Source organism: Pseudophryne corroboree, chromosome 8 (assembly GCF_028390025.1).
Source record: "Pseudophryne corroboree isolate aPseCor3 chromosome 8, aPseCor3.hap2, whole genome shotgun sequence".
Classification (NCBI taxonomy): Eukaryota; Metazoa; Chordata; class Amphibia; order Anura; family Myobatrachidae; genus Pseudophryne; species Pseudophryne corroboree.
Window position 1 is genome coordinate 306,534,984 of NC_086451.1, and position 24,025 is coordinate 306,559,008.

General features: G+C 46.8%; 1 protein-coding gene across 3 annotated transcripts in view; it reads left to right on the plus strand.

Annotated features, from left to right (window-relative positions):
- Positions 1–24,025, plus strand: part of TBC1D8B (TBC1 domain family member 8B) — a 235,323-nt gene that overhangs the window by 168,815 nt on the left and 42,483 nt on the right. For all 3 annotated transcript variants that reach the window (XM_063937365.1, XM_063937367.1, XM_063937366.1), the window contains exons 10-12: positions 2,902–3,116; positions 11,588–11,705; positions 11,841–12,126. In XM_063937365.1, coding sequence (XP_063793435.1) covers positions 2,902–3,116; positions 11,588–11,705; positions 11,841–12,126 — 619 coding nt within the window. The remainder of the gene's footprint in view (positions 1–2,901; positions 3,117–11,587; positions 11,706–11,840; positions 12,127–24,025) is intronic.

Genomic DNA, 24,025 nt, shown 5'->3' on the forward strand with positions numbered 1-24,025 from the left:
GCAAGTCTCAGAGGTTGGGGAGCTGTAGTTCAAAATTGTCAGCTCCAGGGTCTCTGGGCGGATCACGAAAAATTGCTGTCTATAAATGTCCTGGAACTCTCGGCAATTTACAATGCGCTACGACAAGCAGTACACATGCTTCGGTCTCAGACTGTCCAGGTGCAGTCAGGCAACGTGACGGCGGTCGCGTACATCAACAAACAAGGAGCAACGAGAAGCCGCATGGCAATGCGGGAAGGAGCTCGAATCCTCAATTGGTCCGAGCATCACCAAGTGATATTGTCGGCAGTGTTCATTCCGGGAGTAGACAACTGGGAGGCGGATTATCTCAGCCGTCGGGATTTTCATCCAGGAGAATGGGCATTAAATCCAGAAGTTTTTCACATGTTGGTCCAGAGGTGCGGTTACCCTCAAGTGGACCTGATGGCATCTCGCCACAATCACCAAACGCCCCAGTATGTGTCCAGAACGCGATATCCAAAAGCAGTGGCGGTGGATGCTCTCACAATCGCGTGGCCGTACAGCCTCGTATATCTGTTTCCACCGTTTCTGCTGCTCCCTCTGTTGCTAAAACGGATCAAGAGAGAGTCCGCCACAGTCATACTAGTGGCGCCTCATTGGACTCGGAGAGCTTGGTTCTCGGATCTCCGCGGACTACTCGCAGACTATCCTTGGCCGCTCCCACTACGTCCGGACCTGTTACAACAGGGTCCGTTTCTTTACCTCGTTTTAGCGCGGCTGCGTTTGACGGGGTGGCTGTTGAGACTGTCCTCTTAAGAAGAGAGGGCATTCCAGAATCGGTAATACCAACCATGTTACGAGCTAGGAAACCAGTTACAGCAGCTCATTATTACAGAATTTGGCGTGCCTATATAGGTTGGTGTGAAGCTCGGAAGTTTCCGACATCATCTTTCAAGTTATCCCGTCTTTTGTTATTTCTACAGACGGGGTTAGATGGAGGACTGCGTTTATCTACACTAAAGGTGCAGGTATCTGCTTTGTCAATTTACTTTCAAAGACGATTGGCTCTATTGCCGTCTGTACACACCTTTCTGCAAGGTGTCCTCAGAGTACAGCCTCCATTCCTTCCACCTACAGCGCCATGGGACTTGAATCTGGTTTTAGATTTCTTACAGTCTTCATATTTTGAACCCTTACAACAAGTGGATATTAAGTTTCTCACTTGGAAAACAATTTTTCTCCTAGCCTTAGCTTCAGCAAGGCGTGTTTCAGATTTGAGTGCCTTGTCATGCAAGCCACCGTATTTGGTGTTTCATGATGACAGAGCGGAACTTCGGACGAATCCCGCTTTCTTACCAAAGGTAGTGTCATCTTTTCACGTCAATCAACCAATAGTATTTCCTGTGTTAACAGGAGATTCTGAAACTTTGGATGTGGTACGCGCACTACGCGTTTATGTATCCCGAAGACGGATACGTTGTTTGTTCTCTATGATGCTGCCAAAATCGGTTGGCCAGCTTCTAAGCAGACCTTATCCAGATGGATTAAACTGACCATACGTCACGCTTACCTTCATGCTAGGTTACAGCCGCCTACATCAGTAACAGCTCATTCCACACGTTCTGTGGGAACTTCATGGGCAGCTGGTCGTGGGGCTTCTACGACGCAGCTTTGCCGTGCGGCTACATGGTCATCAGTGCACACGTTTGTGCGCTTTTACAAGTTTGATACTTTTGCGGCATCAGCATCTAGCTTTGGCCGCCTAGTGTTACAGGTGCCAAACAGCTCTCCCGCCCACGGGGGAAGCTTTGGTACGTCCCAAGAGTACTCCAGTGACCCCTAGTGGATGAAAAAGAAATTAGGATTTTAGTACTTACTAGGTAAATCCTTTTCTTTGAATCCATAGGGGGCACTGGACGCCCACCCAGAGCAATTTTACCTGGGTTGTGGTAAGTTCAGGGGATCTTATGGTAACACATTCTCACCGACTGGTTCAAAGTTTCAAGTTCTATCGGTTATGGTGTCAACTGTTTAGGTTCAGTAACGTTATGTGTCAACTTTATTGTTGTCCGTTATGTTATATGTAATTCTCCATTGTCAACCTCTCTATAGCTCCTGTTCGGCTCAGGAAAAAACACTGAGGTACTCTGGGATATGGAGGGGTGGAGAGTTCTAAATTTAAATATTCAGTGCCCTGTTCCTGCGGAAGCCGTCCATATCCCAAGAGTACTCCAGTGCCCCCTATGGATTCAAAGAAAAGGATATACTTGGTAAGTACCAAAATCCTATTTTTGCCTGATCGCTGCGCTGCGAACAACAGCAGTTAGCGATCAACTCTGAATGAGGGCCATAGGCTGTTGGTGATGCGTGTAATGTTGAGCTGATGGTGGAGTGGTCAGAGCCACCAACACAGTTGCACAGTCCGCAGACACTGACAGTGGACGTCTCAACGCTTGTATGTTCCATCGTAGGCTGATACACAAGAGGAAGGTGAAGATCAGCATTTGCATGTTATTGCTCCCCAGTGCCAACTGTTACTTTCACAGAAGCGTCCACCTCTGGATCAGATTCATTATTGATGCTGACAAAAAGTGGGGCTGAAGGCTATAACAATATCTAGTGTGTCATCCATCTAGAGACTGATTCTTCTAGTAAAAGTAACCGTCTATATCAAGGGTGCTCACCGTGTGGCCCTCCTTCTGTTGGGTACCTACACCTCCCTGCCTGTTCTGCCACAGTTTTAGCATTCCCTAATAAATAAAAAAATAATGGTGGCAGGGCATGGTGGGATGTGTAGTTCCACAACAGCTGGAGGGCCTTATGTTGAGCACCCCTGCCCTACATTATAACGAATATCTGTTCAAATCACAAACTGGCTGCCACACTGCACATAATGAACAATTTCATTTTAATAATGGGATAACATGTTATCACTGGCAGGTGCTGTGAATGACATGGCAGCTAACCCAGGCTATTACACAGAAGTTGTGGAGAAGTCTTTAGGTACGTGCACATTGGCTACTGATGAGATTGAACGAGATTTGCGCAGATCATTACCAGAGCATCCTGCGTTTCAGAGTGACACCGGCATCTCTGCATTGAGGAGGGTGCTGACTGCATATGCTTACAGGAACCCCAAAATTGGATATTGTCAGGTTAGCAGATTTCACCTTATTTGTGGTAACGATGACCTATGCATGGATGTGTGCAGTGGACTTTATTAACGTTTATTAGATACTGGACAATGGGCCCAATTCAGACCTGATCAAAAACCATGTGCACTGCAGGGGGTGGGGGTGGGGCAGATATAACATGTGCAGAGAGAGTTAGATTTGGGTGGGTTATATTGTTTCTGTGCAGGGTAAATACTGGGTGCTTTATTTTTAAACTGCAATTTAGATTTCAGTTTGAATAAACCCCACCCAAATCTAACTCTCTCTGCACATGTTATATCTGCCCCACCTGCAGTGCACATGGTTTTGCCCAACTGCTAACAAATTTGCTACTACGATCAGGTCTGAATTAGGCCCAATGCTTTATCAATCTACAGCTTCTTAATTGTGCTTAAACATGATTATATTTTCTTTCATTCATCTGGGGGACGCTGCGTGTGTACTGCTGGGTTAGAGTGTGTGGGAAGGGAGCTTTGGCACAGAACCTATAAAAATGAACTGTGTGTTGTGTTTAACTGTGAGAGGCGTGCGCTGTGTCTGATGCTTCTGACAGGGCGCGCGCGCTGGGGGGGGGGGGGGGGGGGGGGGCACTGCTGGCAGTCCCCCGGACACACGTGTGCTGAAGGGAAAATAGGCGGGACGTGGTTTCCACCTAGCTCTAGCTCAGTGTTTGAGCTTAGTTCCCTTTCCTGAAGGGGACCGTCCAGCCGCGGCGGAAACAGAAGTGGAAGAACAGCTTTCCGTCTTCGTCTCCCTCTCAGAGGATTGTGCTGCGCCGCCCACCTCAGTCTGTGGGGACGGGCTTCTCATACGGGCACCATTTTCTCCATGCTGAATGCACACTGCGTGGGGATGCTGCGCTCCGGATCACCTCACACACATTCACACAAATAAGGGGACTTCAGCTTCTCACCCTGTCAGGCTGGGATCAGCTGTCTGCAAGTATACTGTTATTTACTCTTAATTCCTTGATCCTTTCATTACAGTACTGGGGCTAGCTATTTTCCTCTGTTAGTAAACTCGTCCCCACCCCCCTTTTTCATTATACAGGGGGTTTTATATCTATCAGACATTGGGTAAGGAGTTACAGATTTAGTTATTCAGTTACAAAGTGCTTACTTATTAGGACACTTGTGGGAATCGATACAGCAGTATGGCCAATAAGCCGGACAAATCTGTTGAATGGAAGGCAGGCTCTGCTGTTTATTTTGCCTGTTCTCAGTAAGGATCCAAACTTTCTAAGGGTAGCACGAATCCAGGTTCTCTCTGCACTGCATGCTCTGTGACGCCTGTTGTTGAGCAGCCTGGTGGGTCTACAATCAGTCTATTCCTCTGTGGGCCAAGAACATGGCCAATGCTATTGCGGATTTGCGTCAGTCCCATTCAGGAACTGATTCAGGTCAATCTGCTGAGGAATTGGTTACCAAGGGGTACTCAGGCGCTCTGGGTATGAGGTGCTGTACCGAGCAGCGGCCTCAGAGAGAAATTCCTGGCTGCTTGGGTAACCCAAAAATCATTTACTATACCATTTGTGTTTTTTAACTATTTATTATTGATGCATGCATTCTTAGGATGTATTTACTTTTAAAATCTAAGTATATTAATTCCTTATAAATAAACTGTGTAATTATTAGATACATCATCATTGTTGTTATATTTAACTAATTTAAGCGCAGCCTCCACTTTGCTTTTTGTCAATCTGCTGAGGAGCCACCTTGGGCAAGACATATGGGCAAATGTCTTTCGGACTTAGCACAGTCAATTAACAAAATTGTGACTACTTTGGGCTCAGCGGCCACTAAAAGACAACATCTGCTGCCCGCTATCACATTCCCAGGAGAGGAGTTAGATTCCGAAATCACCCCCCTGGAAGAGGGAGAACTGGATTCTGAGTGGGAGGATACTTCCGCTTGGGAAGAAGAGGAGTTGTTTACAAGTTCAGGTGTCAGGTTATTGATAGAAGCCATACGTCAAACTCTTAGTCTTCAAGATACGGTAGAGGCGGAGAGTTTGACAGCCTTTTTCAAACGACAGAAAAGACAAGTAGCTGTATTTCCTACATATACACATTTTGCAGATACTTTGACAGAACCTTGGCTTAAGCCGAATTCACGTTTCCAGGCTCCTAAAAAATTTAAGATTTCTATATCCTTTTGCAGAGGAGGACACAAATTTTTGGGAAACGGCTCAGAAGGTGGATGCTCCTATTTCTCATTTAGCGAAGGCTACAGTAATTCCTTCGGTACAATTAGTGACGTTAAAAGATCTAACGGATTGGAAGATTGAGGCGATTCTTAAAACCATGTTTGCCTTATCAGGTATTTCTCTGCGTCCAGTCCTTTCTGGGTCCTTAAAGCCGTGGATGACTGGTTAGCTCAAATAGTATTGGGCATGCAGTCTGATGATCCATCGGAAGCTATTCAACTAGCTGAGAAAATTTCTGTGGCTCTCTTATGTTGGTGAGGCCTTGTTGGACTCTGCCTCGCTACAGTCACGTGTATCTGTTCTAGCGATTTCAGCAAGGCGTTCACTCTGGCTTTGTGTTTCGAATGCTGACTCTGATTCCAAACAAACGTTGACAGCCGTTCCATTTGAAGGAGAATCTCTCTTTGGTCCGGAACTTACGAAGATCATCTCTAATACCACGGGTGGCAAGAGCCTGTTTCTTCCAGTTGCTCCTCAAAAGCCGAAAGCAACTAAATTTCGGTCCTTTCGTACTCAAGGCAGGAGCAGTTTCCAGTCCTTTCAAGCCTTTTCAAGATTTCCACGTAGAGGTGCGTTCCGAGGTAGGGGATCACAAGCACCGCGTAAACCGGCAGTCAAGCTTGCCGACAAGCCTACCGCGTGACGCAGGGAGGTCTCCGGAGGGATCATTAGTGGTTGGGGCTCGGTTACTACAGTTCATGGAAGTGTGGCTCCTGTCACAACCGGATTGGTGGGTGATGGGGGTCATAACCCGAGGTTACATTTTGGATCTCGAAGAGCGTGTCCTAAACCGCCTTTTCGTCACTCCTCTCCCATGCGATCCCTCCAGGCGAAAAGTACTGATTCAAGCAACTTCCACACTTTTACACAATGGAGTAATTCTTCCAGTTCCCAAACTACAACGGGGTCAAGGCTTTTACTTGAGTCTCTTTCTTGTAAACAAACCGGACGGTTCATTTCGACCCATTTTAAATCTAAAATGCCTGAAACCGTATCTCTCTGTCCAAACATTCAAAATGGAATCGATTCGTTCAATCATCACTGCTATGGAACTGGAGGAATATTTGGTATCTATAGACATAAAGGATGCATACCTCCATGTTCCCATTTGGTCAGGTCATCAAAATCTTTTGAGATTCGCAATCGGCCCTTGGCATTTCCAGTTTCAAGCTCTTCCGTTCGGCCTATCCACGGCCCCTTTACAAAAATAATGGGTCATGTTGTGGCGGTCCTCAGATTCCAGTGGGTCAACATTACTCCTTACCTGGACGATTTGTTGCTGAAGGCTCCATCACAGGCACTTCTTCGCCAACATCTTCAACTCATAACAGCCACCCTACAGTCATTTGGGTGGCTTGGGAATTTCCAGAAATCCTTGTTGCTCCCCTCTCAGGAGATGGTCTTTTTAGGCCTCCTATTTGACATGAGAAGTCGGAAGGTTTTTCTACCTCTGGACAAGCTTCAGGATCTACAATCCAGAGTTCGCTCCCTGTTACAGTTGCCGAGGGTCTCAGTTCTCAGATGTATGCAAGTGTTGGGCAAGATGGTGGTGACCTTCGAGGCGGTACCATATGCCAGATTCCATGCTCGGCCCCTTCAGGCTCAAATTCTTGGCTATTGGAATCAAACTGGTCCACATCTGGACTTGTAATTGTGCCGGCTGTCTGTTCAAACTTGACAGTCTCTCCATTGGTGGCTTCACAGTTCCAATCTAACCAAGGGGGCACCGTTCACTGTTTGGTCTTTGGTTGATGGTCACAGTGGACGCCAGCCTCACTGGTTGGGGGGCAGTGTTTCAATCTCAGCACTTCTAGGGACTCTGGAACGGTCAAGAATCAAAGTTACCAATCAACGTCTTGAAGTTGAGAGCAATTCGGTATGTTCTGATTCAGGTACAAACCAGCGTCCAGGGTCATCCAGTACGCATTCAATCAGACAACGCCACGGCGGTGGCTTACATAAACAAGCAAGGTGGAACTCGCAGCTGGAGAGCCATGAAGGAAGTCGCCCATATTCTTCAGTGGGTTCCGACCATCTCCGCAGTTCACATTTCAGGAGCGGAAAACTGGGAAGCGAATTTCTTAAGCTGCCACACGATACATCCGGGAGAATGGGAACTTCATCAAGAAATGTTTCTGACCCTGGTGTCTCTGTGGGGAACACACAACATCGACCTCATGGCGTCTCGTCTCAACCGAAAACTACCTCGGTACGGCTCACGGACTCAGGATCCTCAAGCAACGCTGATCGATGCCTTGACAGCTCCGTGGCATTTTCAACTGGGATATGTGTTCCCACCATTTCCCTTGATACCGCGCCTACTTCAACGCATCCGGAGAGAAGGTCTCCCAGTCATTCTTGTATCGCCAGATTGGCCTCGTCGTCAGTTATACACTCTTCTCCGCAGCTGGTGTCCAAGGACCCGTTCCGTCTACCTCTGCTTCAGTCTAGAAAACTTGTATGGCGTATCTACATTGCTTGGTGTGAAAGGCGTGGTTTGTCACCAGACCTCTTTCGTTTACCTCGTCTTTTGTCTTTCCTTAAAGGACAAGTTTTGGCATTGTCTGTCCTTTTTCAGAAAAGATTGGCTTTCATTCCGGAGGTCCAGACATTCCTTCAGGGTGTAATCAGGAATCAGCCTCCGTTTGTTCCTCCGGTTCCACCTTGGGATTTAAATTTGGTTCTTCAGGCTCTCCAGAAGCCTCCGTTTGAGCCAATAGAAACTGTTGAATTATGCTTTCTTACTCTGAAAGTGTTGTTTTTTCTTTTGGCCATTGCTTCAGCTAGGCGTGTTTCAGAGTTGGCGGCGCTTTCTTGCAGTCCGCCCTTATTGGTTTTTCACGACGATCGAGTGGTCTTATGTACGAAGCCTTCCTTCTTACCAAAGGTTGTGTCGGCTTTCCATATAAATCCGGACATAGTGCTTCCAGCGTTTGTTCCAGAGTCTTCTGGCATTACTAGATGTTGTTAGAGCCTTACGCATTTATTTGTCCTGTACAGAGTCTATTCGTCGTACAGATACCGTGTTGGTTTTGATTGATGCACCCTAACGTGGCTGGCCGGCCTCTAAGAACACGGTGCCGCGTTGGGTTACTTCTGCTATTCGGCAGGCCTATGTTTCTTCGGCTTTACCTGTTCCTGACTCATTGAGGACTCATTCGACTAGGGCTGTTGGAGCCTCCTGGGCTGTTTGTGATGGTGTTTCAGTTGAGCAGCTGTGTAGAGAGGCAACTTGGTCTTCTGTGCATACTTTCACCAGGTTTTTACAATTTTCATACTTTTGGTTTGGAGACTGCCTCTGTTGGGCGTCAAATTTTAGAGACTGTTCTGCCATCTGTTTCTCCCTCCTTTATTTTGCTGGCTTTGGGAAATCCCATCAGTACAGACGCAGCGTCCCCCAGATTGATGAAAGAGAAATAGGGATTTTTGTTTACTTACAGTAAAATCTTTCTCTGATTCCATCTGGGGGACGCTGCGATCCCTCACGTATTTTTGTCTAGTTTATTGGTTATATTTCCTTTGCCTCTTCCGGCTTTGCTAAATGTTAACTGAGGTAATCTGGTCAGGCTGGAGATTGGAGGGGTTAGAGGGTGTAGTAGTTTGTTTTTAGAGATGTGCGGGTTCGGTTTTACTCAGGTTTTTCAGATTTTTCTTGATTATTTCCCTTTGAAAAGTGAGAGGCACATATAGAAACCATTGTAATTCCTACATCTTTCACCTGATTTGGATGTAAAAACCCTCAAATTAAAGCGGAAAGTCTGCAGTTAAAGCACATCTTGTTTGTTTCATTTCAAATCCATTGTGGTGGTGTATAGAGCCCAAAATATGAGAGTTGTGTCGATGTCCCAATATTTATGGACCTGACTGTATTTTAAAGGTGAAACAGTGCACAGTCTCATTTTAATCTCTACTTTTTCCTTACTATGTGTTTTTTGAGATATATCTGTAAAGATCATCACTTATTCTTAATTCTTACAAGACAATAGTGCACTCCATTATTAAGACTACCTTTGTCTCATTTTTTTTTAATTTTTTTTTTACTTCTTGTGTGTATTGTCGTAGCACCCAACTGGAGAATAATTTTTGACCTGACTATGGAAACCTTAAGATAGGGTAGTCTTGCTTATAAAAGTGTGATCTGGGGCGAACACTTACTCAGGTTCATTCTGTGAGAGGAAAGAACTGGAAGTACCAAAAATAAAGAGGACATATTTGACCAGAGCTTTTGCAGCATTTTGGACTAGCTTCCATGGAGGACATATGCAAAGTTGCAGTGTGGTCTTCCTTATGCACCTGTTCAAGCACTATATCCTTGATATGGCTAACTCGGGAGATACAGTTTGGAAGAAACTTTGTACTTGATTGTTCCTTGACATATGCCTCCCATATAAACTGCTTTGGTAAATCCCATTAGTCGGTGCTGCCGTTGAGTCTGAAAAAGAAATAAGCAAATTATGTTCTTAGCTGCTCATCAGCTGATTTAACCCAATAGTCAGGTCTGCCATGAAGTTCTTCAAAGAAAATAAACTATCGGGTAATTTGCTTATGTATTTAATCAGAAAGTATGTGTTAGGTGATTGGGCTGCCCTCTGATGTAAGACGGGATGTAGTCAGGATCCCAATGGTCACAATCCTGGCAGCGGATTACCGACTGTCGCAATCCTGCTGGATACCAATGGTGAGTATTAGGGTTAGGCTGCTGAAGGAGAAGGTTAGGGTTAGAACACTTACTGCAGTACGTCGGGATTGTGACCATCGGGATTCTGCTGCCAGGATATTGTACCCACACTGTAAAACATACCTAAGTAAAGCTGCATACACACGATGCGATTATATATAGTCCATATCACACGGAAACATAGTGTATATCGCACCATGTGTATGCACTTGCGATGCCGATGCGCGGTCCCACAAAGATCAGCCTCGCAAGAAAATATAGTGTGTGCAGGCGGGGCTGTTACTGACTACATGCCTCCGGGCACAATGTAGTCAGTATCGGCCGTTAGCCTGCATCGGTACGTGTGTACACACCTTTAGTGAGGATGTTATTTGTAAAGAGTAACAAAAGTAATGGTGGCGTTTGCTGTCAACTCCAACTGGTACATTTAATATTAATAAACTGAAAGGTAATTGCTGGTTGTTACTGATCACCTGATCTGGGGTTCATATTTACAAACTTCATAACTGAGAAGTCATAGTTACAAACTTCATAATTGCAGCCTTATAATATGCAGTAAAAGTCTTGCATTGTAGAGTTACAGTATGTGGATTTGTTAAACAATATGTTCCTTGTTCATGAATAAAGCATTTTAGGGCAGTATTTGACCATGATGATCAATTAGACAAGGCTGTTAATAACAAGAGCACCAATGAAGGGGAGAGGATTCGTCTTACTACCAGCATGCTTACTACATGTATGTAGCAAATATTACGAACCAGGACTAGCACCTACAGATGTGTCCTCAAACATTCAGCCTTAATACACCACGCAGTGTGAGCTGCCTGGTGCATGTGAGCCGACAGGTTCCGTGCATGTCCTTTATAAAGTAGGAATACACTCTTGTTTCTGTGAAGCTGAGAAGAGATAGGATCTTCCCGTCATACATTGATAAGTGCATGATGCAGCATGATTGCCCAATGCAATCAAATAACATTTACATTAAGCATCCCCTATGGACACCTAGTAGTTGGTTACATGTAAATTAATTATTGCTTGTTATAGTGGATCCAGAAAGCAGACAGTCAGAATGATGACATCAGAATGTTGACATGGTCTGACAATTGACACATTGTCGACATGTCATTTTTGTGTTCTGCTTAGTTTAGTCTGAGCAGAAAACAGCGACGACATTCTGGTATCTATATGGTAAATGTCCATACGTGAACCATGTCAACATTTGTGAATGTCTACTTATTTTCGGTCAACCTATTTTCCTTATTGACCTACTGACTGTCGGCATTCTAAACCAGTCAACATTCCGAGTGATGACGTTTCATACCGCACCCTGTTATAAGTATAGTGTTTTTTTCAGAGACCTTTTTATTCAAGTGTAGTTGCTCTTGCTGTTCTTATATGTTTCAGCCTTGATAGCACAGAAATGCCAGTCTGTTGTATTAGATTTATATTTCTGAGTAAATGATATTGTACTTTAATTAATTTAGCTTTTAGATACGCATATATTCTGTTTTCGTTCAGCTGATAGTTGTCAGTAGAAATATGATAATTGTCTTCCCTTGTGTTTTCCCAGGCGATGAATATTCTCACTTCTGTCCTACTACTTTATGCCAAAGAAGAGGAGGCCTTCTGGTTGCTAGTGGCGGTGTGTGAGAGAATGCTCCCCGATTACTTCAACCGGAGAATTATTGGTAATCATTGTGTTTTATCTTATTTGTGCCAAGCACATCTGTTATCTGACATACAGTACTGTACGTTTACCTCGGTATAGAGTTGAGCTCTTTCTCGTTGAACATAAGTCATTGTTTCTCTCCATTGTGTTTCAGGTGCTCTGGTAGATCAGGCAGTATTTGAAGAACTCATTAAGGATTATTTGCCCCAGCTGACTGATCACATGGTTGACATGACGTTTTTCTCCTCGGTGTCCCTCTCGTGGTTTCTCACTCTCTTTATCAGTGTCCTGCCTATTGAAAGTGCTGTCAGTGTTGTGGACTGCTTTTTCTATGATGGGATCAAGGCCATTCTCCAACTGGGACTGACTGTGCTGCACTATAACATAGAAAAGCTGCTAGTTTGCAAAGATGATGCTGAGGCTGTCACTGTTCTTAACCGGTATGAAAGACACATGAGAAAATGTACCTGTTTTGCAGTTGTTTTGTACTAATTTGATAGAATTGAGGAACAGTGTCTCTGCTGGTCTACAAAATTATTTGCTGATTTTGACAGTGGACCTGATTACTATGTGGTTGGAGTAGCTATTGCTGATCCATGGAAGCAAATGCGATAGCTCTAATATGGTAATGCAGCAGGAGGCTGCATGCATAACTGATCTGAACTGTGTCCTAGGACACAGAATCGACTCAACCGCGACACCATCAACTGGCTGTGTAACCCTTGGGATGGTGCAAGCTGGCTGCCGCAGGTCCCCAGCAGCATACAGTATATTAGGAGATGCATAATATGTCAGGCGGGACAGGGCTGCACGTGACAGGGGCAGTGACATGATGTGAGGACGGGAATGGAGGTAGCACGAGCACACACACCGAGAGTTATATAGTGGAAGTAGCAGGCTTCCCCAGCAGCACAGAGTATATCAGGAGATGCATAATGTGCTGCGCTATATAAGAAACTAAATCTATAATTTCACAGGGGCACTGACATGATGTGAGGAGGGGAATGGAGGCAGCAGGAAGTCACAGACTGAGAGTTGTATAGTGAAAACAGAACAGCAGGGTCCCTTTGGGGACCAAAAAGGGATACGGCCACTACACAAAGTGGGCCAGGGAAGCAAGATATGCCTATATAGTAGATCTCCAACCAACGTAAATGAACGATCAACTATAATTCCAATTACGTCCTAGAGGATGCTGGGGACTCCATAAGGACCATGGGGTATAGACGGGCTCCGCAGGATACATGGGCACTCTAAAGACTTTAGAATGGGTGTGCACTGGCTCCTCCCTCTATGCCCCTCCTCCAGACCTCAGTTAGATCCTGTGCCTAGAGGAGACTGGGTGCACTGCAGGGGAGCTCTCCTGAGTTTCTCTAAAAAAAGACTTTTTGTTAGGTTTTTTATTTTCAGGGAGCACTGCTGGCAACAGGCTCCCTGCATCGTGGGACTAAGGGGAGAGAAGCAGACCTACTTGAATGATAGGCTCTGCTTCTTAGGCTACTGGATACCATTAGCTCCAGAGGGTCGGAACGCAGGTCTCACCCTCGCTGTTCGTCCCGGAGCCGCGCCGCCGTCCTCCTCACAGAGCCGGAAGATAGAAGCCGGGTGAGTATTAAGAAGAAAAGAAGACTTCACAGGCGGCAGAAGACTTCAGATCTTCACTGAGGTAACGCGCAGCAGTAACGCTGCGCGCCATTGCTCCCACACAGACACACACACAGCGGGCACTGTAAGGGTGCAGGGCGCAGGGGGGGCGCCCTGGGCAGCAATAAAAACCTCTAGGGACACTGGCATATACAGTAGATACTGCGGAGGCAGTATATTAATAAACCCCCACCAGTATAAATAATTTGAGCGGGACCGAAGCCCGCCGGTGAGGGGGCGGGGCTTGGTCCTCCAGCACTAACCAGCGCCATTTTCTCCACAGCACACTGCAGAGAAGCTGGCTCCCCGGACTCTCCCCTGCTGAACAAGGTTACAGAGGGCAAAAAAGAGGGTGGGGGGCACATTTCATTGGCTCATTGAGTGTATTTATATAAAAGCGCTGTACTAACTGGGATTTTATTCCAGTGTCAGGTGGCGCTGGGTGTGTGCTGGCATACTCTCTCTCTTTCTCTCCAAAGGGCCTTATTGGGGGACTGTCTCCATATAGATATATCCCTGAGTGTGTGGGAGTGTCGGTTTGTGTGTGTCGGCATGTCTGAAGCGGAAGGCTCATCTAAGGAGGAGGTGGAGCAGATGATTGTGGTGTCTCCGTCGGCAACGCAGACACCTGATTGGTTAGATATGTGGAATGTTTTAACTGCAAATGTGGCTTTATTACATAAGAGATTGGACAAAGCAGAGTCCAGGGATAAAACAGGGAGTCAATCAATGGCTTTGACTGTGTCACAGGGCCCTTCAGGGTCTCAAAAACGTCCCCTGTCCCAAGTTGCAGACACTGATACCGACACGGATTCTGACTCCAGTGTCGACTACGATGATGCAGGGTTACACCCAAGGGTGGCCAAAAGTATTCATTATATGATTATTGCAATAAAAGATGTTTTACATATCACAGATGACCCCTCTGTCCCTGACACGAGGGTATGCATGTTTAAGGAAAAGAAACCTGAGGTAACCTTTCCCCCATCTCAGGAGCTGAACGCGTTATTTGAAAAAGCTTGGGAAACTCCAGACAAAAAACTGCAGATTCCAAAGAGGATTCTTATGGCGTATCCTTTCCCTGCACAGGACAGGGTACGGTGGGAATCCTCCCCCAGGGTGGACAAGGCTTTAACGCGCTGGTCCAAGAAGGTGGCGCTACCGTCTCCAGACACGGCGGCCCTCAAGGATCCTGCTGACATTGATACCCTAGATTTTATTGACCTTAGGTCACATTAAAGACGCAGTCTTATATATGAGAGACGCTCAGAGAGACGTTGAGCTACTAGGTTCAAGAGCCAACGCCATAGCGATTTCTGCTAAGCAAGCCCTGTGGACCCGCCAATGGACGGGTGATGCCGACTCAAAGAGGCATATGGAAGTTTTGCCTTACAAGGGTGAGGTGTTATTTGGGGAAGGTCTCGCGGACCTGGTTTCCACAGCTACCGCGGGTAAATCTACTTTTTTGCCTTATGTTCCCCCACAGCAAAAGAAAACACCACAATATCAGATGCAGTCCTTTCGGTCGCATAAATCCATAAATTGCAAAAGTTCAAATTCAAGATGGAATCGCTCCGGGCAGTTATCTCCAGCCTGGAAGGGGTGGATTTTATGGTGTCACTGGACATAAAGGATGCATACCTTCATGTCCCCATATATCCCCCTCATCAGGCGTACCTGAGATTCTCTGTACAGGGCTGTCATTACCAGTTTCAGACGTTGCCGTTTGGGCTTTCCACGGCCCCGAGGATTTTCACCAAGGTAATGGCAGAAATGATGGTGCTCCTACGCAGCAGGGAGTCACAATTATCCCATACTTGGACGATCTCCTGATAAAAGCGAGATCGAGAGAACAGTTGCTGAAAAGCATGTCGCTCTCCCTGAGAGTGCTCCAGCAGCATGGCTGGATTCTAAATCTACCAAAGTCACAGTTGGTTCCAACGACTCGGCTATCGTTCTTAGGCATGATTCTGGACACAGAACAAAAGAGGGTTTTTCTTCCGATGGAAAATGCCCAGGAACTCCAGAACATGGTCAGATACCTGTTAAAACCGAACAGAGTGTCAGTTCATCAATGCACTCGAGTAATGGGAAAAATGGTGGCTTTTACGAGGCGATTCCCTTCAGGAGGTTTCATGCGAGGACGTTTCAATGGGACTTTCTGGACAAGTGGTCGGGGTCCCATCTTCAAATTCATCAGAAGATAAGCCTGTCCCCCAGGGCCAGGGTGTCTCTCCTGTGGTGGCTGCAGAGTGCTTACCTTCTAGAGGGTCGCAGGTTCGGCATTCAGGACTGGGTTCTGGTGACCACGGACGCGAGCCTCCGAGGATGGGGAGCAGTCACACAAGGAAGACATTTTCAGGGACTATGGTCGAGCCAGTAGGCTTGTCTACACATCAACATTCTAGAATTAAGGGCCATATACAATGGCCTACGACAAGCGTAGAATCTTCTTCGCGACCTACCGGTTCTGATTCAATCAGACAACGTCCCGCCAAGGCGGGACAAGGAGCGGAGTGGCAATGGCGGAAGCCACCAGGATACTTCGCTGGGCGGAGAATCACGTAAGCGCTCTGTCAGCAGTCTTCATTCCGGGAGTGGAAAACTGGGAAGCAGACTACCTCAGCAGACACGATCTCCATCCAGGAGAGTGGGGACTTCATCAAGAAGTTTTTGCAGAGATAACAAGTCGTTGGGGACTTCCTTAAATAGACATGATGGCGTTGCGCCTCAACAAGAAGCTTCGGAGATATTGTGCCAGGTCAAGGGACCCTCAGGCAGTAGCGGTAGACGCCCTGGTGACACCGTGGATGTTTCAGTTGGTCTATGTGTTCCTTCCTCTCATCTCAAAAATATTGAGAATCATAAGACGAAAAAGAGTTCGGACAATACTCCTTGTTCCAGATTGGCCTTGAAGGGCCTGGTATTCAGATCTTCAGGAGATGCTCACAGAAGATCCATGGCCTCTTCCTCTCAGGGAGGAACTGTTGCAGCAGGGGCCCTCCGTATTCCAAGACTTACCGCGGTTACGTTTGACGGCATGGCGGTTGAACACTGAATCCTAGCTGGGAAAGGTATTCCTGAGGAAGTCATCCCTACTCTGATAAAGGCTAGGGAGGAGGTGACTGCGAAACATTATCACCGTATCTGAAGGAAGTATGTATCTTGGTGTGAAGCCAAGAATGCTCCTACAGAAGATTTCCACTTGGGCCGTTTTCTCCACTTTCTACAGACAGGAGTGGATATGGGCCTGAAGTTAGGCTCCATTAAGGTACAGATTTCGGCCCTATCTATATTCTTTCAGAAGGAATTGGCTTCTCTCCCAGAAGTCCAGACTTTTGTAAAGGGAGTGCTTACACATCCAGCCTCCTTTTGTGCCCCCAGTACACCTTGGGACCTTAACGTGGTGTTACAGTTCCTAAAATCTCACTGGTTTGAACCTCTTCAAACAGTTGAATTAAAATTTCTCACTTGGAAGGTGGTCATGTTGTTGGCCTTGGCATCTGCAAGTCGGGTGTCCGAATTGGCGGCTTTGTCTCACAAAAGCCCCTATCTGATTTTCCATGTGGATAGAGCAGAGCTGAGGACGCGTCCTCAAGTTTTGCCTAAGGTGGTTTCATCGTTTCATATGAACCAACCTATTGTGGTGCCGGTGGCTACGGGGGACTTGGAGGATTCCAAGTCCCTGGATGTAGTCAGGGCCTTAAAAATTTACGTAGCCAGGACGGCTCAGATTAGGAAAACAGAGGCACTGTTTGTCTGTCCTGTATGCGGCCAACAAGGTTGGCGCTCCTGCTTCTAAGCAGGCTATTGCTCGCTGAATCTGTAACACGATTCAGCAGGCTCATTCTGTGGCTGGATTGCCATTACCAAATTCGGTAAAAGCCCATTCCACTAGGAAGGTGGGCTTTTCTTGGGCGGCTGCCTGAGGCGTCTCGGCGTTACAGCTTTGCTGAGCAGCTACTTGGTCGGGTTCAAACACCTTTGCAAAATTCTACAAGTTTGATACCTTGGCTGATGAGGTCCTCATGTTTACTCAATCGGTGCTGCAGAGTCATCCGCACTTTCCCGCCCAGTTTGGAGCTTTGGTATAATCCCCATGGTCCTTACGGAGTCCCCAGCATCCTCTAGGACGTAAGAGTAAATAAGATTTTAAACCTACCGGTAAATCTTTTTCTCCTAGTCCGTAGAGGATGCTGGGCGCCCGTCCCAGTGCGGACATATTTCTGCAAGGCTTGTATATAGTTGTTGCTTACATAAGGGTTATGTTACAGTTAAGATCAGTCTTTGGCTGATGCTGTTTTGTTCATACTGTTAACTGGTTGCGTATATTCCAGGTTATACGGTGTGGATGGTGTGGGCTGGTATGAATCTTGCCCTTAGATTAACAAAAATCCTTTCCTCGTACTGTCAGTCTCCTCTGGGCACAGTTTCTCTAACTGAGGTCTGGAGGAGGGGCATAGAGGGAGGAGCCAGTGCACACCCATTCTAAAGTCTTTTGAGTGCCCATGTCTCCTGCGTAGCCCGTCTATACCCCATGGTCCTTACGGAGTCCCCAGTATCCTCTACGGACTACCAGAAAAAGATTTACCGGTAGGTTTAAAATCCTATTATACCATCCTCATCCCGCAGCGAAGCACGGTTATTCAGCTAGTGTATGTATGTGTGTGTGTGTGTGTGTGTGTATATATATATATATATATATATATATATATATATATATATATATATATATATAGAACAACAAAACAGAGTGCGCTTAATGATTACAACTGGTTAAAAATTGATCAATTCCAGATTCAAGGCGGGGCTTCTCTTGAGTTCTTTTTCCCTTAGGGAATTCCTGATTGAAGCCTATAGAGAAACCCTCTCACCAAAGAAATCACCCGACAAAAAATCACAGTTTAATTACAGGAGTTCTTTATATAAAATAGACTTTAGTCCATAATCATAAAATTAACATGATACAAAACATCATAAGACCACAATTATTTGGACACGCACCAAAATGCTTTTAGATGTTACAAGGTAAACCTCCTCACCTTAACGGTGTGAGCTCTTGGAGGAATACTTAGAGCAAAGGGATAGTGTACAATAATTGATAAACCCTACGCGTTTCGTCCACTCGGACTTCTTCAGGGGTAAAATATGTTCAAAATAATGATGTATTAAAATCCGCACAGAATGATTAGTGATGCAGATTTGATCTACTGGAGTCCAGTGTGTCACATATGGAATTGAACCCAAGAGTGTAGAATATAATAAATTCCACTAGAGATGTAATACAGACATAGTCTGCTGGTGTTCCATGTGTGTCACAGAAATGTTTTTGATCCGAAAAGTGAATAAAATTCACATTTGAAACACTGGATATCAAGGATGCGTACCTCCACATTCCGATTTGGCCGCCGCACCAGGCTTATCTCAGATTTGCACTGTTAGACAGTCATTATCAGTTTCAGGCACTGCCATTTGGTCTCTCCACGGCATCGAGGGTGTTTACCAATGTGATGGCAGAGATGATGGTTCTCCGCCGCAGACAGGGTGTGAACATAATTCCATATCTGGACGATCTGCTGATAAAGGTGTCAACCAGGGAGAGCTTGTTGCAGTCCATTGCTCTCATGACTCGTCTGCTCAGGGAACATGGTTGGATCCTGAACCTTCCGAAGTCACATTTGGAACCGATAAAGAGATTGTCTTTCCTGGGGATGATTCTCGACACTGCAGTGCAGAGGGTGTTTCTACCGGAGGAAAAAGTGTTGGTGATTCAAACAATGGTCCGGGATGTCCTGAAGCCATCAGTGCATTCGCCTTCTGGGGAAGATGGTTGCCGCCTACGAGGCTCTACAGTACGGAAGATTCCATGCTCGATCCTTCTAACTGCATCTCCTCGACAAGTGGTCGGGGTCTCGCCTGCATATGCACCTGCAGATATGTCTGTCGCCGGAAGCAAAGATTTCACTCCTCTGGTGGCTGCAAATGTCTCACCTTCTGGAGGGCCGCAGGTTCGGGATTCAGGACTGGATCCTTCTAAATACGGACGCAAGTCACCGGGGTTGGGGCGCAGTCACTCAAGGGAAAACCTTCCAAGGAATCCAGTCTTCCAATAAACATTCTGGAACTAAGAGCCGTGTACAACAGTCTTCTCCAAGCGGCACATCTTCTGCGAGATCATGCCATTCAAGTACAGTCGGACAATGTAACGACTGTGGCCTACATCAACCGACAGGGCAGAACGAAGAGCAGAGCTACAATGTCAGAGTTAAAAAGAATCCTCCTCTGGGCAGAAAGGCACGCACTGGCGCTGTCAGCAATCTTCATTCCGGGAGTAAACATCTGGGAAGCGGACTTCCTCAGCATACATGATCTCCATCCAGGAGAGTGGGGCCTCCATCTGGAGGTGTTCACGGAGGTTACAAATCTTTGGGGTGTACCTCAAATAGACATGATGGCCTCATGTCTCAACAAGAAGCTTCGGAGGTATTGTTCCAGGTCGAGAGATCCGCAAGCAGTGGCGGTGGACACCCTGGTGACTCCGTGGGTGTTCCAGTCAGTGTACGTGTTTCCTCCACTTCCACTCATTCCAAGGGTTCTAAAAATCATAAAGAGAACAAGAGTTCAGGCAATCCTCATTGCTCCGGACTGGCCAAGAAGGGCTTGGTACGTGGATCTTCTGGATCTACTGCTGGAAGATCCGAGGCCTCTTCCTCTTCTGGAGTGCCATGTGCAACAGGGGCCATTCGCTTATCAAGACTTACCACGGCTACGTTTGGCGGCATGGAGGTTGAACGCCAGATATTAGCTCGGAAGGTCATTCCAAACAAGGGTATTCCTACCCTGATACAGGCTAGGAAAGGAATTGCGTCTAAACCCTGCCATTGCATTTGAATAAAGTATGTGTCTTGGTGTGAATCCAAGACGTTTCCTACGGTGGAGTTTCAGCTGGGACGGTTTCTCCTCTTCCTGCAAGCAGGTGTGGATATGGGCCTGCGTTTGGGATCCATAAAGGTCCAGATTTCGGCCTTATCCATTTTCTTCCAGAAACAATCGGCTTCCCTCCCTGAGGTTCAGACTTTTTTGTAAGGGGTTCTGCACATCCAGCCTTCCTTTGTGCCGTCTATGGCACCCTGGGATCTTAACGTGGTGTTGCAGTTCCTCCAATTGGATTGGTTCGAGCCTCTACAGGAGGTTGAGGTCAAGTTTCTCACATGGAAGGCTGTCACTTTGTTGGCCTTAGCTTCTGCTAGACGTGTGTCGGAGCTGGGGGCTTTGTCTTATAAAAGTCCCTACTTGATCTTCCTTGAAGATAGAGCTGAGCTCCGGACACGTCAGCAATTCCTTCCAAAGGTTGTGTCGGCTTTTCATATCAACCAACCTATTGTGCCAGTTGCTACTGACTCCTCAATTCCATCAAAGTCTTTGGATGTTGTAAGGGCTCTGAAGATTTATGTGAAGAGGACTGTTCGTCACAGAAAATCGGACTCTGTTTGTTCTGTATGATCCCAAGAAACTTGGTGTCCTGCTTCTAAGCAGACTCGCTGGATCTCTCGCTGGATCAGGTTCACTGTCCAGCATGCGTATTCTACGTCAGGATTGCCGTGTCCAAAATCTGTTAAGGCCCACTCTACTCGTAAGGTGGGTTCTTCCTGGGCAGCTGCCCTGGGTGTCTCGGCTTTACATCTTTGCCAAGTGGTTACTTGGTCTGGGTCGAACACGTTTGCTAAGTTCTACAGGTTTGGTTCTTTGGCCTCTGAGGACCTAAGGTTTGGTCAATCAGTTCTGCAGGAGCCTCCGCGCTCTCCTTTCTGTTCTGGGAGCTTTGGTACATCCCCGTGGTACTAATGTGGACCCCAGCATCCTCTAGGATGTAAGAGAAAATAGGATTTTAATTACCTACTGGTAAATTCTTTTCTCGTAGTCCGTAGAGGATGCTGGGCGCCCGCCCATCGCTTTGTTATCCTGCAGTGGTTATTTGGTCAGTACTGCTTTGTTCTTCATTAAGTACTGCATTATTACTTGTTTCAGTAATGTTATTCAGCTGTTACTGAGTTTTTAAGCTAGTTAGCTTGGTTTGCCTTGTTGTGTGAGCTGGTGTGAATCTCGCCACTATCTGTGTAAATTCCTTCTCTCAAAGTATGTCCGTCTCCTCGGGCACATTTTCTAAACTGAGTCTGGTAGGAGGGGCATAGAGGGAGGAGCCAGCCCACACTGTTAAATTCTTAAAGTGCCAGTGGCTCCTAGTGGACCCATCTATACCCCATGGTACCAGCATCCTCTACGGACTACGAGAAAAGGATTTACCGGTAGGTAATTAAAATCCTATTTTCACCTCATTCTGACCACCTGGTTGATATTCGTCAGGAATCCTGGGAAAATCCGGGAAAGAAGTTTTCCTTGTCTATGAAAATGCTGGCTCGTTATCCTCTCGCTGCAGAGTTGAGTACAAATTGGGAAACACCGCCGCCGGGGGAATCGCAAGTTACGCGTCTGGGGGTCTGAAGGAACCGACGGATAAGAGTGTGAAGGGTTGCTTAAAGTCTATTTACACTCTTGCTGGAGCTGTGCATAGGCCTACTATTGCAGCCTCTGGGGCTGCTAAAGCGATAGAGGCCTGGGTTCAGGAAGTTGTAGCGGAACTGCCGTCTAATTTTCCTGATAATGCTAGACAATGTCTTTTATATATTATTACAGCCTCTCATTATATTCAGGAGGCGGAATCTGATGCAGGTGTCCTGGCGGCCAAGGCAACCTACTACATCCATTCTGGCTCGCCGAATTCTCTGGTTGCGGTCCTGGTCAGTAGATCTGGACTCTAAAAAGACCTTGGAGGTAATCCCTTTTAAGGGAAACATTCTTTTGGGGAAGATCTCAACAAGTTTGTAGCTGACTTGGCATCAGCTAAGACTGCATGCCTTCCTAGTACTTCTCCTTTGGCTCCGAAGGCTAAGTACTTCCTTTCTTTCCTTTCTACCTCCAGGTAAAGCAAAGGGTCAGGCATACCCAAAACAGGCTCGCACTTCCAAATCTGGTAACCCCAAACCTAAACGTGCCTGGGCTGCCCGTCAGCCTTCTTCCAAAACATACAAGCCTGCTGCATGACGGGGCGGGACTCCCTATGGGGGATCCCAGGGTGGGTGGCCGACTTCTACGGTTTGCTCAGGCATGGTTACAGACCACTTCGGACGCCTGGGTACGTGAAGTCGTCACTCACGGATACGCCATCTCTTTCAAGAAGCGTCCCCCTCAACAGTTTTGCTCAACAAACATCCCTTCGGATCAGGTAAAAGCAAAAACTCTCCACTTGGTGGTACAATCTCTCCTGGATACAGGAGTGATAGTGCCGGTACCTCTGGCTCAGAGAGGCAGGGGGTACTATTCCACGCTGTTCCTAGTACCGAAACCAAATAGGTCCTCGCGGCCCATTCTCAACCTCAATTCTTTGAACAAGTTTGTGAAAGTTTCCAAATTCCACATGAAAACGCTTTGCTCTATTGTTCTGTCTTTGGAGCCCAAGGACTATATGGTATCCCTGGACATACAGGATGATTACCTGCATATACCTATTGCAGTGTCGCATCAATAATACCTGCAGTTTACTATTGGCAACCTACATTTTCAATTCCAGGCCTTAACCTTTCGGTCTGACCACGGATCCAAGAATTTTCACCAAGGTCATGGCAGTCATAACTGCTCTTCGTCGCCGTCAGGGTATCAGGATCCTGCCGTGTCTCGACGACTTGTTGATCCTGCCGAACTCTCTAGAGGTTCTCCGCCGTCATCTGGAACTGACTATCCAATTCCTGCAAGCACACGGGTGGCTCATCAACTGGAAGAAATCTTCCCTGGTCCCTGCTCAGAGCATGGTGCACCTGGGAGCACTATTGGACACCCACAACAAGCGGTTGTTTTTTTCTCCGGAAAAAGTCCTAAAACTTCAGGACAAGATAAGGTGCTTCCTCTCTCGCACACGTGTGTCGATACACTCGGCGATGCAAGTACTGGGCATCATGGTGTCGGCTTTCGACATGGTGAGGACGCTCAATTTCATTCCCGCCCTCTGCAGAGGTTGTACTCTCCCAATGGGACGGACTGCCTCACCGGATTAGGACTCACATGATCTCCTTGACTCCGGAGGTCCGCTTGTCACTGAGCTGGTGGCTACAGGACCAGCAACTGAGCAGGGGTAGTCCCTTCTAGATCTCCAACTGGGTCCTTCTGACGACGGATGCCAGTCTGCGAGGTTGGGGCGCTGTGTTGGAGCAACACTCTCTTCAGGGTCGGTGGACCAGGGAGGAATCTCTCCTCCCGATAAACATTCTAGAATTGCGGGCTGTGTTCAATGTGTTGACTCTAGCCCTGCCTCTGGTACAGAACAGGCCTGTTCAAGTACAATCGGACAACGCCACCACGGTGGCGTACATAAATCATCAAGGCGGCACTCGAAGCCGCATGGCAATGATGGAAGTATCAAAAATCCTTTGTTGGTCGGAACGTCATCTGCCAGCCATATCGGCAGTGTTTATTCCAGGAGTCCTCAACTGGGAAGCAGACTTCCTCAGTCGTCAGGACGTACATGCCGGAGAATGGAGCCTTCATCCTGAATTCTTTCAACTTCTAGTGGACAAGTGGGGCCTACCAGATGTGGACCTGATGGCGTCTCGACACTATCACAAATTTCCGGTTTTCAGAGTA